The sequence below is a fragment of the Phascolarctos cinereus genome, unplaced genomic scaffold, assembly GCF_003287225.1.
Source record: "Phascolarctos cinereus isolate Bilbo 61053 unplaced genomic scaffold, phaCin_HiC Scaffold_2;HRSCAF=192, whole genome shotgun sequence".
Lineage (NCBI taxonomy): Eukaryota > Metazoa > Chordata > Mammalia > Diprotodontia > Phascolarctidae > Phascolarctos > Phascolarctos cinereus.
In genome coordinates this window covers 258156472-258170635 of record NW_027555625.1, presented here as the reverse complement: position 1 = coordinate 258170635, position 14164 = coordinate 258156472, and the positions used below count along the sequence as shown (strand labels likewise).

Genomic DNA, 14164 nt, shown 5'->3' with positions numbered 1-14164 from the left:
TCTTTTACTGACTAACAAACAGCCTTGTATACGAGAAGTGGGTGGATAGGTTCTCATCCAAAAAGACTGATCCATTTTATATTGGGCTTCATGCCACCTGCTGAGACCTGGGGAGGGCACTCAGTCTATTTTTGGTGAGTGCCTTTTTGTGAATGTCTAATAGATACATAAGGGAGCTGGGACAATTTAGACAAGAATCACGTGGGCGAGGAAACATCAGAAGAGAGACTGATCTAAGTAAACTGGGCTCTGTCCAAGGGGGTGGAGGGTGAGGCTAGGAAAACCATAGGAGAAAGAAGCAGGAAACAGGAAGCTGCCCCCCACCCCAGCCCTCTAGGCAGCACCTCTTCTGACCCCCACTGCTCCTGACCAAGGTCATGGGGAACTCAGATGAGACTCACATGTGTATAATCTGAGTGTTGTCCCATTCCGAAGGCAAAGGCAAGGGAGTAAGAGATCTCTTGGAGCCCTTAAAGACCCTTTGTGGAGCCCACCCTGCAGCCTATAAACTGTCAGCCTTCACTGCCTATTTCACCTGTACCTTGTGACATCTCTTTCATTATGGCATTGTTACTAAACTTTTTATGGTCCTTGAGGGCAAGGGCCATGCATTACATGTATTCTTTGTACCTCTGCAGCTCCTGGGATAATGTTGTGTTTTGCTGTTATGGTTAGTTGTGTTTGATTCTCTGTGACCCCATTTGGGGTTTTCTTGGCAAAGATACTGGAGTAGTTTGCCATTTTCTTTTCCAGCTCATTATACAGCTAAGGAAACTGAGGCAAACAGGGTTAAGTGACCTGGCCAGGGCCACATAGCTAGTGTCTGAGGCCAGATTTGAACTCAGGAAGAGGAGTCTTCCTGACTCCTGGCCTGGCCTGGCATTCTATCTACTGCACCACCTAGCTGCCCTACAGCAGGCATTCAATAAATATTTGTTGAGGGGATGGGAAAGTCACTTCCCCTTCACAGGCCTCAGTTTCCTCACCTGTAAATGAGGGAATTGGATTAGATGAACTCTAAGGTCCTTTCTAGCTCTGAGATCCTATGATTTTCCCTCCTCCTTAGGATTCCATCCTTTCCCCTCCAGCTGCCCTCATTGGATGATTTACCCTGAGTTCACTAGGATACAAACTTTGATGTAGGGATGAAGTGGCTGGCACCTTGACTGGCTTCAATGCCTCCTCACTAGGGACAGCCCTGAGGACCAGGTGGCCCCTCAGACCAGATCAGACCCCAGAGAGAACAGACTCAGGAAGGTGGAGAATAACCAATATCTTACCGTCGGGGGGATCTGGATTTGGATGTCATTGGCGCTGTCTAAGGGTAAGCTGCTCCCCTCTTGAGGACCCTCAAGGTATTTCTGGCTTTTCACAGAGAGGGAAAAGAAGTCCTTGCCTGCCATCTTCAGCTCGACCATGTGGTGGCTGTCTCCGTTCTGGTTCTGTCATGGGAAAGAAAACAAAGAAGGAATGTTGAAAAAGGTCCTGGAAAATTGAGCAAGGTTTTTTGTTTTGTTTTGTTTTTAAATCTAGGCAGCTTACTTGTTAAAAAATAATAACCACTAGTATTTGTACAAAGCATTTCATACTTTTTAGTGCTTTTATATATGTTATCTCACTTGACCCTCACATCAGCTGGTGGGACACACAGGGAAGGTATTATTAACCCCATTTTGTAATTGAAAAAGCAGGCTCAGCAGTGAAGTCCAAGGTCACAGAGGCATCTCCAACTTTCCCTTGGATGGATTTTCAGGGTGGTTGTGGGAGTAAAGTCCATTTGAAATTCCCTGAGTTCAGTCTCCTACTCTATCCAATTCAAGATTCTATCAACAAGAGCTTAAGGACCTTTTGGGAGTTCATGGTAGTTAATTTCCATGAGCTGCGCCTTAAAGATTAGGGGTATCTTTTAATTCCTAGTAACTCTTAATAGCTCGCTAATTAAATAAGTAGGAATATGATAAAAGGTCCTTCAGAAGGATTTATCATGGTATTGAGCTCATTATGGGAGGATAGACCTGGGTTCGAGTCCCACTTCTGCCACACACTGTGTGACCCTGGTCAAGTCACTGCACTGGCAGTGCCCTAGGCGACCCTTTAAGACTATAAGTTACATAGATTAGAAGATACCAAATGGCACTGAAAGAAGTTTCTTCCTTATACCAATGAAATCATAGGTCCAGTCCCTTGTGCTCTAGGCAAAAAAAGAAAAAAAAAAGAAAAAGAAATAGTTCCTACCCTCAAAGAACTTACAGTCTATGGGAAGAAGCAATTTTGTTGTTATTGTGTCAGTTAGTTGTGTTTGACTCTTCATGACCCCATTTGGGGTTTTCTTGGCAAAGATATTGGAGTGGTTTACCATTTCCTTCTCTAGCTCATTTTAAAGATGAGGAAACTGAGGCAAACAGGGTCAAGTGACTTGTCCAGGGTCACACAGCTAGTAAGGCTTACATTCTATAAGAAGGAAACAATATGTACACAGAAAATCTAATATAAAATATAAACAAAATAATTTTCCCAGGACAGGGAGTGTTTGGGGAAGGGAGAGGGTGTTCAGATGAACTCTGAAGGAAGGCAGGGGATCTAAGATTTGGGTAAAGGATTCATTCCAGGCATAGGGGAGATGGAGTGTTTTGTACTCAGAACAGAAAGTGGACCAATTTGGCTGCAGTGTATAGTAACCGAAGGAGAGTCACATGAAAGAGACCTAGAAAGGTGGGGTCAAGGGGCAGCTAGGGGGCTCACTGGATAGAACACTGGCCCTGCAGTCAGGAGGACCTGAGTTCAAATCCGGTCTCAGACCAGACATTTGACACTTACTAGCTGTGTGACCCTGGGCAACTCACTTAACCCCAAATGCCTCATAATAATAATAATAATAATAATAATAATAACAATAACAATAACAACAACAACAACAATAACAAGAATAATAATAGTATAAAGAAAGGTGGGGTGAAGTCAGATGGTGAGGGGCTGTGAAAGCCAAACAGGAGTCTGTAAGCAGAACTTCTTGGGCAGGGTAGAGACAAGACCAGACTCATGCCCTAGGAATGTCAGCTTGGCCGCCGTGTGTGGAGGATGGATTAGGGATGGGAGGGGGGGGATGCAGCCAGGTAGTCAGCAAGCATTTATATAGCATTTAGCATGTGCCGGGCACTGTGCTGGGATGCAGGGAACCAATTAAGATGGAGGGGTGTGTGTGTGTGTGTGTGTGTGTGTGTGTGTGTGTGTGTGTGTGTGTGTGTGTGTGTGTGTGTGTGTGTGTGTGTGTGTGTGTGCGCGCGCGCGCGCGTGTGTTCCCGAAGGACAAACAACAACACAGTCTTAATCAATGAATGGGCGTTGCCTCAGTCAAGGTGAGGACCCAGAGAAACCTTGGCTTAAAAAGGCCAAGGTCTCCCATTCTCTCTGTGGCCATCTCCAGTCGTCCCGATCTATCTATACGACTCTGGAGGAGAAAGTGGGGCTGGTGACTTTGCACGGTGCTGCCTCACTTAAATCCAATTCACTTGCAAGTCATGACATCACCTTGCAGATGTCACGGTCCTCTTAGAGAACAAAGGACACACCACTACCACCTGTGCGTGTAGCAGGTAGATTTACTGAGGAGGAAGGACCAACAAGACATGGCAGCTGATCCATCTGGGGATAGAAGGTGATGGTAACTCCAAGGTGGCAAATCTGAGTCACTCAGAAGGACGGTGACGCCCTCAACAGAAACAAGGACATCAAGAATAGAAAACAGTGATGAGAGAGGATAGACAGATGAGAAGTCTGTGGGGAAAAGGTGCTATTTAGAAACAAATGAGGTGACAGCACACTTTGAAAGACGAGTGATGGTAGTGCCCACGTAAAATCACCAGGAGTGGGGGGAGTCAGCGGAATAAGCGAAACAGCAAACCCACTACAAAACACTATATTCTAAGGATTCTGAAAAACAGACAAAGACCACAGACCTTAGCTTCAGTTGGTTGGTCTACTATCTGCCTATTGGCTCAAGCCAAAGCTAATGGGATTAATGGTGACCAATATCCCTAAATTTTAGGTTTCCTCCTTTGGGCTGGGCCAGTCTTGCCCTCAGGTACTTATCTACAAATGGAGATATTTCTCTGTATGGATCATAGAATATATACAAACCACCACACTGGATTCAGAAATAAAACCCAGGATTTAGCACATAGTTTGGTGCTTAATTTATTTAGTGTTTGTTGAATAAATGAAAAAAAATTAATTGGTTGTTTTTTTTTTCCTTTTTGATCTACTTAACACCAAATAATTAATTAGACTAACTGAATTTTTTACTTTTCAGCTTTGTTGTTGCAGACATAGCCCAAGAGGGAGAAAAAGCAGTGGCAGAGGATGAGTGTCTGTTACATTTCCTTGAAATAACGTCTTTAAAAATGAACAGAAAGGAAAAGAGCTACAAGGAAAAGGCTGGTTTTAGTCAATGGTACCATCTTCTAATGTATCCAAATACTCTGCATCTGCTGCCTAGGAATTCTTCTTGTGAGGTGGTTGGGGAAAATGGGACGATGTGAGACCTTTGGGCATTTTGTGGACAACGGGCAAAATAAAGTCAAAATGGTACTGTTAGTGGAGGAAACACCTTGGGTGTCAGGGTTAAGAACAGGGACAGATGGGCTTCTTTCATGTAGCTCTGTTCAACCCCCCCCCCTCAGCCCAACTCAGAGCAATAAAGGGTCCATATTTATCAGCCAGAGCTAGTAGGAAAGAAACATTAATGCTGAGATGGTACTAACAGTGCTCTGTAAACAGCTCACTGAGCTTTCAGGGGCTGAGTGCCTTTTCAGCAGTTCCCTGCTCCTTGGAAACCCTCCCTCTTTAATCCTGTTGAGGACGGTGATATCTGCTAATTGCAGAATTCATATAAATGAGATAGGTCAATAAGCCACTCCACTGATGTTTAATCTACCCAACCCAGTGATTCTGAAGTGTCCCTTTAGTCCCTTCCTCCCTTCCCTCAAACCACCATTAACATCCACCAACCCACCAACACACAGATACTCATCTTTTTCCTTACTCAACCCAAGCATGCTTACCTTTTCCAGTGGAAACTTCAATAAATCCAGGCTCTCTACACTGTGCCTCTGGATCCTCTTAGGCCTGGCGCCTGGGAAGATAATAGGGATCATAGTCAGTTCTAGCCCTTCCACACACTTATGGTGGTGTCTTAGTCAGCAAAAATGCTCAGGACCTGGGCTATTTTGGGTAATTGAATTTTGTTGTTAACTTGGGGTTAAGCAGAAAACCTTTGAAGCCCTGTTAACAAGCTTCTCCAGTCCGATGACCAGTCATTGCTTCTTTGTCTGCTTACTAATGGTTTTGGCTAGCTCTAAATAGGTTTTCCTCATTTGGGTAGAGCCCTTAGGATTTTACCAGGTTCAGGATCTGATTTTACCACATTCAGGCTCTGAACATTAGTGATCTTCACAAATAGGACTGGGGTTGGAGAAGATAAAGGAGATAGGGCTAAACCTAGTAAGTTACTTTTTAAATAAATCTCTCATCTTAGCCTTGCTCTCTCATCTTCTTCATTCTTTTAGAAGTCAAATATAGACAATGTTTCTATATTTTTTGAGTAGCTGAGAACCACAGATCTAGACCTGGATGGGGACCTTAGAAACCATATAGTCTAACCCTCTCATTCTAGAGATGAGGAAACTGAGGCCCAGGAAAGATAATTGGTTAATCAAGGTTTTACTGTATGCAGTGGCAACTATACTCTTAGAGCATATGTCTAAAAAATGGGATGCCAGCCACCTTTGATGAATTCAAATCACCTGGACCAGATGAACCACATCCTTGGGTTCTGAAAGAGCTGGCTGATGTAATTGCTGAGTCACTGTGGGTAACAGTTGAAAGATCATGGAAAATGGGAGAAGTACCACAGAATTGGAGAAGGCAAATATTGTCCCAGTTTTCAAAATGGGGCAGGGGAGTGGGGGTGGTGGAACAGGCTAGCTATGTTGAAGTATTTGAAGGGCTACTGTGTGAAGGCAGAGGGATGACTTATCTTGTTTAGGACAAAGCTAGGAACAATAGGGGCCTGGGGGGTGTTGCAAGGCAAAATTTGGCTCAATGTCAGGAAAAATACCTAATGATCAGAGCTGACCCAAAGTGGAATGGGATATTTCAAGGAGTGGTAGGTTCTACCTCCCCCCACCCCCATACCCCATAAAAGTCTTCAAGCACCAGCTAGATAACCATTTGTCAGGTACATTATAATGGAGATTTCTTCTGCCTATGAGTTGGCCTGGATGCTGGCTGTGGTCTCCCCCAATCCTCAAATTCTGGGATTTCATAGCTGTGTATTTCATCACCTGTGTTTCATCTAAGGGAGTCAAGCTTAGCAAACACTTCCATGCTAATGGCCACAGTCAGACTAAAAGCACTTGTCTGAAGCGGAGCTGAGGTTAGGAGAGTGTCCATAAGAAGACCAAATTGAAGTTGGGACACAAACTTGCTCATTATTTTTTCCTTGCTGTGGCTTTTCTGGTGTCACCCCCTTAGCAATGTACACTCGTCCAAACAATTTTCACTCACCCGTGATAAGGCAATGGAACAGTGATATTAAAAATGCCTTTCTGGAGTGAATCACATGAGGGTTTGTGCATGTGGGCAGATTCACTTTTCTTAACCACCTTGGCTCCACCTAATATTCTAAGGAGTGTGAGTTTCCTAGGCCCGTATTAACTTGTTTCAGAGTGGGAAGAGAGGTGGGAAAATTGACCTAAGAATTAACATTTTTAGTAGATGATACACAAAGCAAAAAATATGTTTGTGGAGTTGACTTAAATGCCTTATGGGACTTCACCATTGACTTTTGATCCTTTTCTTCAGTGTTACCTACGGCAGGAGTTACTCTGGCCAGCGGAAAAATTAAGACATTAAGACATAAAGTGGGTTAGTGACTTATCCATGGTCAAACCTTGAGACTTAACAGAATGGTGGTGGGATAGAGGGTTAGGATATAATCCCAGGCCTCTTGACTGCTTCTTTCAGTATATCTCCAGTAGGTCCATCATTACCTTCCTATACAATATCAAACATTTCTTCATGGATGGTCACTGACTAGGTGGGTGGGGAAGTACATTGTTTCTTTGCATTTTTGAAGCTGGAAGGAGGGGTAAATGATTTGTCAAGGTGAAGTGACATGTGAAACCTTGAAATTAAAAGTACTTGGCTGGATTTTGGGCCTCCCAGAGGGATCCTATTCTGGCCTCCCAGAGGGATCCTCACCCCAACTTCCAGGGTGAGGTTAATTGATTGCACCCTGGGGGAAAATAACCAGAATGGATCACTTCCTCAGCCATGAACACTCCTAGTCCCCCAAGTATGTCCTTGGACCTGACCACTTCACCACCTCTGATCAGTCTCCACCTCCCCATGCTCTCCAACTCTATCCTATAGATGGAAAGAGAATCACTTTCTCCAAAGAAGTATTCCTCTGCTTAGAAGTAGGAGGTGGGATTAAAGCCATCCCTCTGTCATCCCTCAACTCTGTTTTCTAGCTGAAGCCAAGTTTAGGTTTGGGATCTAGTAAAGGTCCAGAGAGGGTGGCTGGGTTACAAAGGGGCCCCCTTTCATTTCTAGGCCCGTGAGATGACAGGTCCTCTGATATGCAGTCCCTGTGAAAGCTAAAAAGGAGAAAGGAACAGCCTGTACTTTAAAAACACCATCACTCACTTTTCGCACCGAGGCAATAAATCTCTCTGGCAGCTTGCCTGGGATAGAAGTGTGGAGATAACGTCTGGTGTAACCTTGGAGCTGTGGGAGTGAAGGCCGTGTCTGCTACCCCCTAGGTGCCAGTAGGCGTGTGGCACCTGAATGCCCTGGGCAACCATCCAGGAAACAGGGCAGAGCAGGGAGGGGAATAGGGCTCCTCATGGACTATAGGGTCCATTCTCAGCCTGGCATTTGAGGCCTTTCATGGTGTGGCACCCAATGACAATTCTCTGAGATTGACTCCCATGCTTTCCACTCCAACCCATTCATCTTTCAGTGCTTAGCTCAAGGCCCATTCTCTTCCATAACTTCCCTCATTACCTCAGACCTCAGTAATCTCTCCTCATCTGCAACACTCACAGTACTATTCACTTGGCACCGATTATACTGTCTTGGATTATTAGGAATTTTTTCCTGTATTTGCTATTTTATCTACTCAACTAGACTATAAGCGCCCTGAGAGCAGAAGATCTTGTAGTTCTTTTGGAGAGGGAAGAGAGCCTCTGATTTTGCAAGCTCTAGCCTTTAGCTGACTTCTGACCAAGTGAGTACTCAAGGGACAGTCCTCCTCCCAATCCTAAGGAGGTGGCAAAAAGCTAACAAAAAACCCAAACTGATTTCTTGTTTTTGTTTGAGTTGAAAATGATTTGGCTGACTTACAGGTGAGTACAAAACTAAAATTTGGTAGTCAATTCTCAATTATTTGCATGTAGTTATATGCTTCATCAAGGGACCCATGGGAAATGTTTATTGACAGACCGCTTTTCACAAACATTTTCATTGATTACCTATCCTACACATCTGGGGGGAGGTGGACACTGACAATTCTGGCTTTTGGATGTTGCCTGAGTTCTTTTTTAAAAGCCTAGGTATTAGGGGGGATAGGAGTTCTTAGTATTCCTTTTCTACTACTGACTGCCTGTCCTAAGGGGAACTGCAAGCCCAGAATGGGAAGTAATTTGTTCTGAGTGTTGCATCTGGGTGGGAACCATGATTCCAAACTATTTGACCACATTCCCCAGATGGGACATCATGATTTAGGTAGTTTATTTTAAGGGAGATCTAGATTGTCATCCTGGCTCCACGCTAAGCTCATTGTGTGACCTTGAGCCAGGAACTTCTCCATCTGGTCTTTGGTTTCACCATGAGTAAAGTAAGGGGTTGGATTAAAGCATGGTTCTCAGCCTTAATTCTCTGTGTGTGTGGACCCCGTTGGCAGTCTGGTGAAGCCGGTGGAAATGCATCAAATGAAATACATAGGACAAAGGAAACCAATTATATTGAAACAGGGTTATCAAAGTATTTTTTAAAATGCAAGTTCATTGGCCCCAGATTAAGAACCTCTCAACTACATAATCTCTAAATATTTGAGTGCAGGTGATTTTACAATTCTAGAATTCACATTCAAACAAACAAACAAACAAACAAACTCAAAACAACAAACTAATAAAATAAGACCATATACAATCAGTCTCAATGAATGCTACAGACAACAAATGTTCTATATAGGAGAGGTCCCTTGCTGGTAAGATGGTCAAGCAGAACTTCATAGAAGAAAGAAGTTGTTGGATTTGAGCTAGGGGTTAATGAACTCAAACCAGCTGATATGTTTTACTCTCCCAGGTAAAACAACTCCCAAATCTAGTTAAAATGATCATGTATCCTTAAGAAGGCCCATGAGGAGTCCCCTAAATGGTAACAATATCTGGGGTTATGGTTTGCTGATGAGTCATCAAATCACATCATGTGGGTGGTCACTATTCCCATTTAGGGGTAGGCCCAGCCATGTAGATCATTTCCCAATCCCTTACTGGAGAGAATCACAACATCATCGAATATTAGAGCTAAGCTCTTAGGGTCATTTAATCCAGCAGTCCCCCAGGTGTGGTTCGGGCACACCTAGGAATACCTGAGACCCCTTCTGGCACCTATGAGGCCAAAACCATTTCCACAGTTTTCATTTTAGAGGCATCTAGGTGACACAATGGACAGAGAGCTGGAACTAGAGGCAGACACTTACCAAGACTGTGTGAGTCTGGGCAAGTCACTTACATTTTCTATGCCTCAGCTTCCCGATCTATATAACATGGGAATGACAATAATAGCATCAACCTCATTGGGTTGTGAGGATGACATAACATTTGTAAAGTGCTTTGCACTTTATTTAGATAGTGCTTAAAGTACTCTAAAATGTTAGCTTTGAAACTTTTTTTTCATAATACTACTAAGATATTCTAATGCTTTAACGTGGTAAATATCATTAGGTATTATTGACATCAACAAAAGCTTTTTGGGCGATTCTCAATAATTTTTAAGAGCGTAAAGGGATCCTGAGACCACAGTTTGAGAACCACCGATCAAATCTAGCCATAGTCTCCAGACAGATCCCAGAAGTGAAGTGACTTGCCTAGTTAACAATGCTTATTTATAGGAGAGCTAGGAAGAGAATCCAGGAACAGAAGACAGAATCTTTACTCCCAGTCCAATGCTCTTTCCATGACACCAAGCTGGTCAGCACTCTCCAGGACATAGGTCTTACTGATGAGATAGTTTGGCATTTAACTAGCCCCTACTATGTGGCTAGGTGTCACAGTGGATAGAGTGTCAGGCCTGAAGTAAGGAAGACCTGAGTTCAAATCCAGCCTCAGACACTTACTAGCTATGTGACCCTGGGCAAGTCACTTAACTCTTTGCCTCAGTTTCCTCATCTGTAAAATGAGCTGGAGAAGGAAATGACAAATCCCTCCAGTATCTTTACCAAGAAAACCCCAAATGGAGTCATGAAGAGTTGGACACAATAGGAAACAACTAAAGAACAGCTAGATGTATGACCCAGCTAAGGGAGGGCTAAGGGGAGTAATGTAAAGATGAATAAGGCCTGGTCCCTGCCCTCAGGAACTCATCTTTGACTGAGAGATCAGGGCAGACTAAAGAGGATGCCTATCACCTCTATGGGAGGTAGCTTCTTTAAATGTTGGTCTGGCAGCTAAACATTGCCATTTCCCTGGCTCCCAATCACTTGGGTCACATCCCGGATTGCTGTCTCTCAAATATCAGATAATGAAATTGTCTGGAATGGAAATGAATTGGTTTTTTAAAAGGGTATCTTGCTGAGTTCTGAGCAGTATGGCCCTGACCCAACTAGTGGGCAGCCAACTTTTTCGTTAAAATAACCACAGTGTCCTAGGTACAAGATTTGCTGAGCTGAGGTACACTGGGGTGGGGGTGGGAAGGAAGGGCTGTGGGGTGTGGTGAAAATTAGCTGCACAGCAATAAAGTGCCTTAGAGGAAACTGGGGGCTAGTAAAAGGACAGAGAGCCCCAAGTACTGCACACTCCAGTCATACATAAATATCCCAAGAGTTCAGTTAAGTGACCTGGGTTCATTTTTAAAACCCACTTTCTATGCACCTCCCTTTCTTCCTTGCAAAGGTGGGGGGCACTGTGTATAGAATACTGCAAATATTGTCAGTTATTTGTTGGTTAGTTTTGAAAAAAAGCTTTTTCTCCCTTCTAAATCTTTATTAAAAGAGGTGGCTTGCTGGGGGAAGGAACTATTCAGAAATTGAGGTGATGTTTCAAAGGCAGATAAAAAGAACCCTCCTCCTATTTTCTAAATGGTCACATTTGGGGAATTTAGGTATTTGTTATCCCCTTTTTTTTCCTTTCCAACTTGGCTTTGGTTTGGAGACAGAGAAAGGCAGCCTTCGTTTGCTTAGGGCACTAGCAACAACCTAGTCCTGCCTGACCTAAAATGGGAGGGAAAGAGGCCAATTAAATGCTCTAGGCTTTCTAATTATTAAGAAGTGGTTAATTACACATCTCCCTGCTTTTCTTGGGTCTGCAATAGCATTAGGTTAAGGCAATTAATCTTTGTTCTTCCTGAAAGCCTCACAGTGCCTTCATACAGGTAATTTCATATGGGTAATCGCCAGAAATTACCTAGACAATTCAGACTACATACCTTGATTGTGTTATTATCTTAGGGATGGGTTCTATCTTGGCCACTGGGTTTTCTCTTTCCCCCTGCCTACACTAGGGTTCCTTTCCCATTATGGAAAGTCCTCTTTGGGACCAGGTACCCTCTCAATTATCTGTGGATGGATTATCCATTTGGACCTACTCCTGAGAACATTTAGTCCCATCTATTGGGATGGCTTCTTCTAGCCCTTGATACATTTCTGGGTCATCTCCTTTGATTATCTGCAGGAATATAAACTCCTATCAACCTTAGTCTAATCCAGAGTAAAAATAAGTCTGATGCAAAAAATTAAAAAGAAATCTTATGATGCTTTTCAAAGCCAAATAGAAATTTGCTTGAGAGTGGTAATGGTGATGGAAGTAAATTTATCTGAACGACTGTGCCCCCTTCTCCCCCCAGTAATACCAACAACTGGGAGTGTATCTCCTACTTCTATCCATTTGTTATCTCCTATCTTCCCTATCTTCCAACTGTAGGGGAGGTCCCACGGAGTGGCCAACTGTGGGTTTCCCAATAGTGCCCTTTACTTACCATATCCAGTGAAAATCTTCCTCCATCTTCCTCCCTGTCTTGGTGGAGGGCATTTCTCCCAATCATCGCCTATGGACCTGGGAATCAGACTCAATTTCCCCACCTCTTCTTCGAGACTGTTGGCTCTGGACAGGGCCTCCCAAACCACTTGGTCCTCCACCATGAAGATGGGCCCTCTCTGGCTCCCGAGGGGGCTGGGGTGGATGTGGAGATTGAAGTACTGAAATTGACAGACTAAAAACTCTGTCTGTATGTCTCTAGGTCCTGCTCCCCGCCCTCCGAGCTCATTGGCATGGTGGCCAGGCAGTGGCCGACAGTAGGAAAACCTCTAGGGCAAGTCTAAATGTGTTCTCTGTCTTGGGGAGTTTGCTGAGGTGTTTTGAATCTAGAAAGTTCAAATTTTTCTGCAAGGGATTGGCTGAGCTTCCCTCTGACTGCCTACATTCAGGGTGTATTTACCAGGCCCTTTCTGCTTCCTGTCCCTCCCCTTAACAAATAGCCTAAGGTGTTTGGGAGTTTGCAGCCCTTTTACCTGAGACAGCAAACTGGTCACCAGCGTGGTTGCTGGCCAACAGCCTTCTTAATAGTTCACAATTTATGACTTTGAATTGTTCTCAGCTGTTTGCCCTTTCAGCAAGGGGGAAGAGAAAGAGACAGAGAGGGGAGAAGGGGGGGGATGGGGCAAGGATGTCCAGATTAAGTATAAATTTATAGAAGAGAAGGAAAAGTGAATGAATACAGGTATTAGAACTTGGGGCTCTACTTGGAGCTTTGGGTAATTTTTAAGATTTATGTCACCCTGTAGTGATAATACTTGAGAACTTGGTCTGTAGCGGTGGGATAGGGTAGAATTCAAACTAGCTTCAGCCAGAATTGAGTAAATTTTTGGGTGACCAAGCCATAGCAGGCCACGTGAGGAAGCTGGAGTGGATTGGTGTCCGGACCCTGTAAGAGGTCATGCCTTCTCTCAAATGCTGCTCATTACTGCCCCTCAAAGACAGAATCTTGACCTCCCCCAACAGGGCATCTCTGGTGGGCTTTTGGATTGAACTCATCCAGAGTTGGCTGGGTCTTTCCTCTCTGAGGAATCTCGAGTGTCAGACACTGCTCCCCCTCCCCCAGGTCCCCACTCAGAATGGGACACCAGACTAGGCAGGAAGTCTAGTGCATAGACTTTGGAGCATAGCAGGTTACCCTTGAGAGATGGAATGAGATGCCAGGCCTGGTAGCAGCTCATTCAGAGAAAACTGGCCCTACTTTCTGCTAGTCCTGCTCATATGAATTCCGTTCTCCAGCTGCAGGCCATGTCCTAACCTCAGCCACTGACTAAGCTTCTATCTCCACCAGCTATTTCACAGGTACAACTACTTCCAAGTAGTGCCCTTTACTTACCACATCCAGTGAAAATCTTCCTCCATCTTCCTCCCTGTCTTGGTGGAGGGCATTTCTCCCAATCATCGCCTATGGACCTGGGAATCAGACTCAATTTCCCCACCTCTTCTTCGAGACTGTTGGCTCTGGACAGGGCCTCCCAAACCACTTGGTCCTCCACCATGAAGATGGGCCCTCTCTGGCTCCCGAGGGGGCTGGGGTGGATGTGGAGATTGAAGTACTGAAATTGACAAGACTAAAAACTCTGTCTGTATGTCTTCATTCACTTTTCCTTCTCTTCTATAAATTTATACTTAATCTGGACATCCTTGCCCCATCCCCCCCCTTCTCCCCTCTCTGTCTCTTTCTCTTCCCCCTTGCTGAAAGGCAAACAGCTGAGAACAATTCAAAGTCATAAATTGTGAACTATTAAGAAGGCTGTTGGCCAGCAACCACGCTGGTGACCAGTTTGCTGTCTCAGGTAAAAGGGCTGCAAACTCCCAAACACCTTAGGCTATTTGTTAAGGGGAGGGAC

At 44.3% G+C, this 14164-nt stretch overlaps 1 protein-coding gene across 2 annotated transcripts in view; it reads right to left on the bottom strand.

Moving 5' to 3' along the window:
* Positions 1-14164, bottom strand: part of GPSM1 (G protein signaling modulator 1) — a 171582-nt gene that overhangs the window by 42580 nt on the left and 114838 nt on the right. For both annotated transcript variants that reach the window (XM_020981883.2, XM_020981881.2), the window contains exons 10-11: positions 5061-5131; positions 1281-1442 (exon numbers count right to left, since the gene is read on the bottom strand). In XM_020981883.2, the coding sequence (XP_020837542.1) occupies positions 1281-1442; positions 5061-5131 (233 nt within the window). The remainder of the gene's footprint in view (positions 1-1280; positions 1443-5060; positions 5132-14164) is intronic.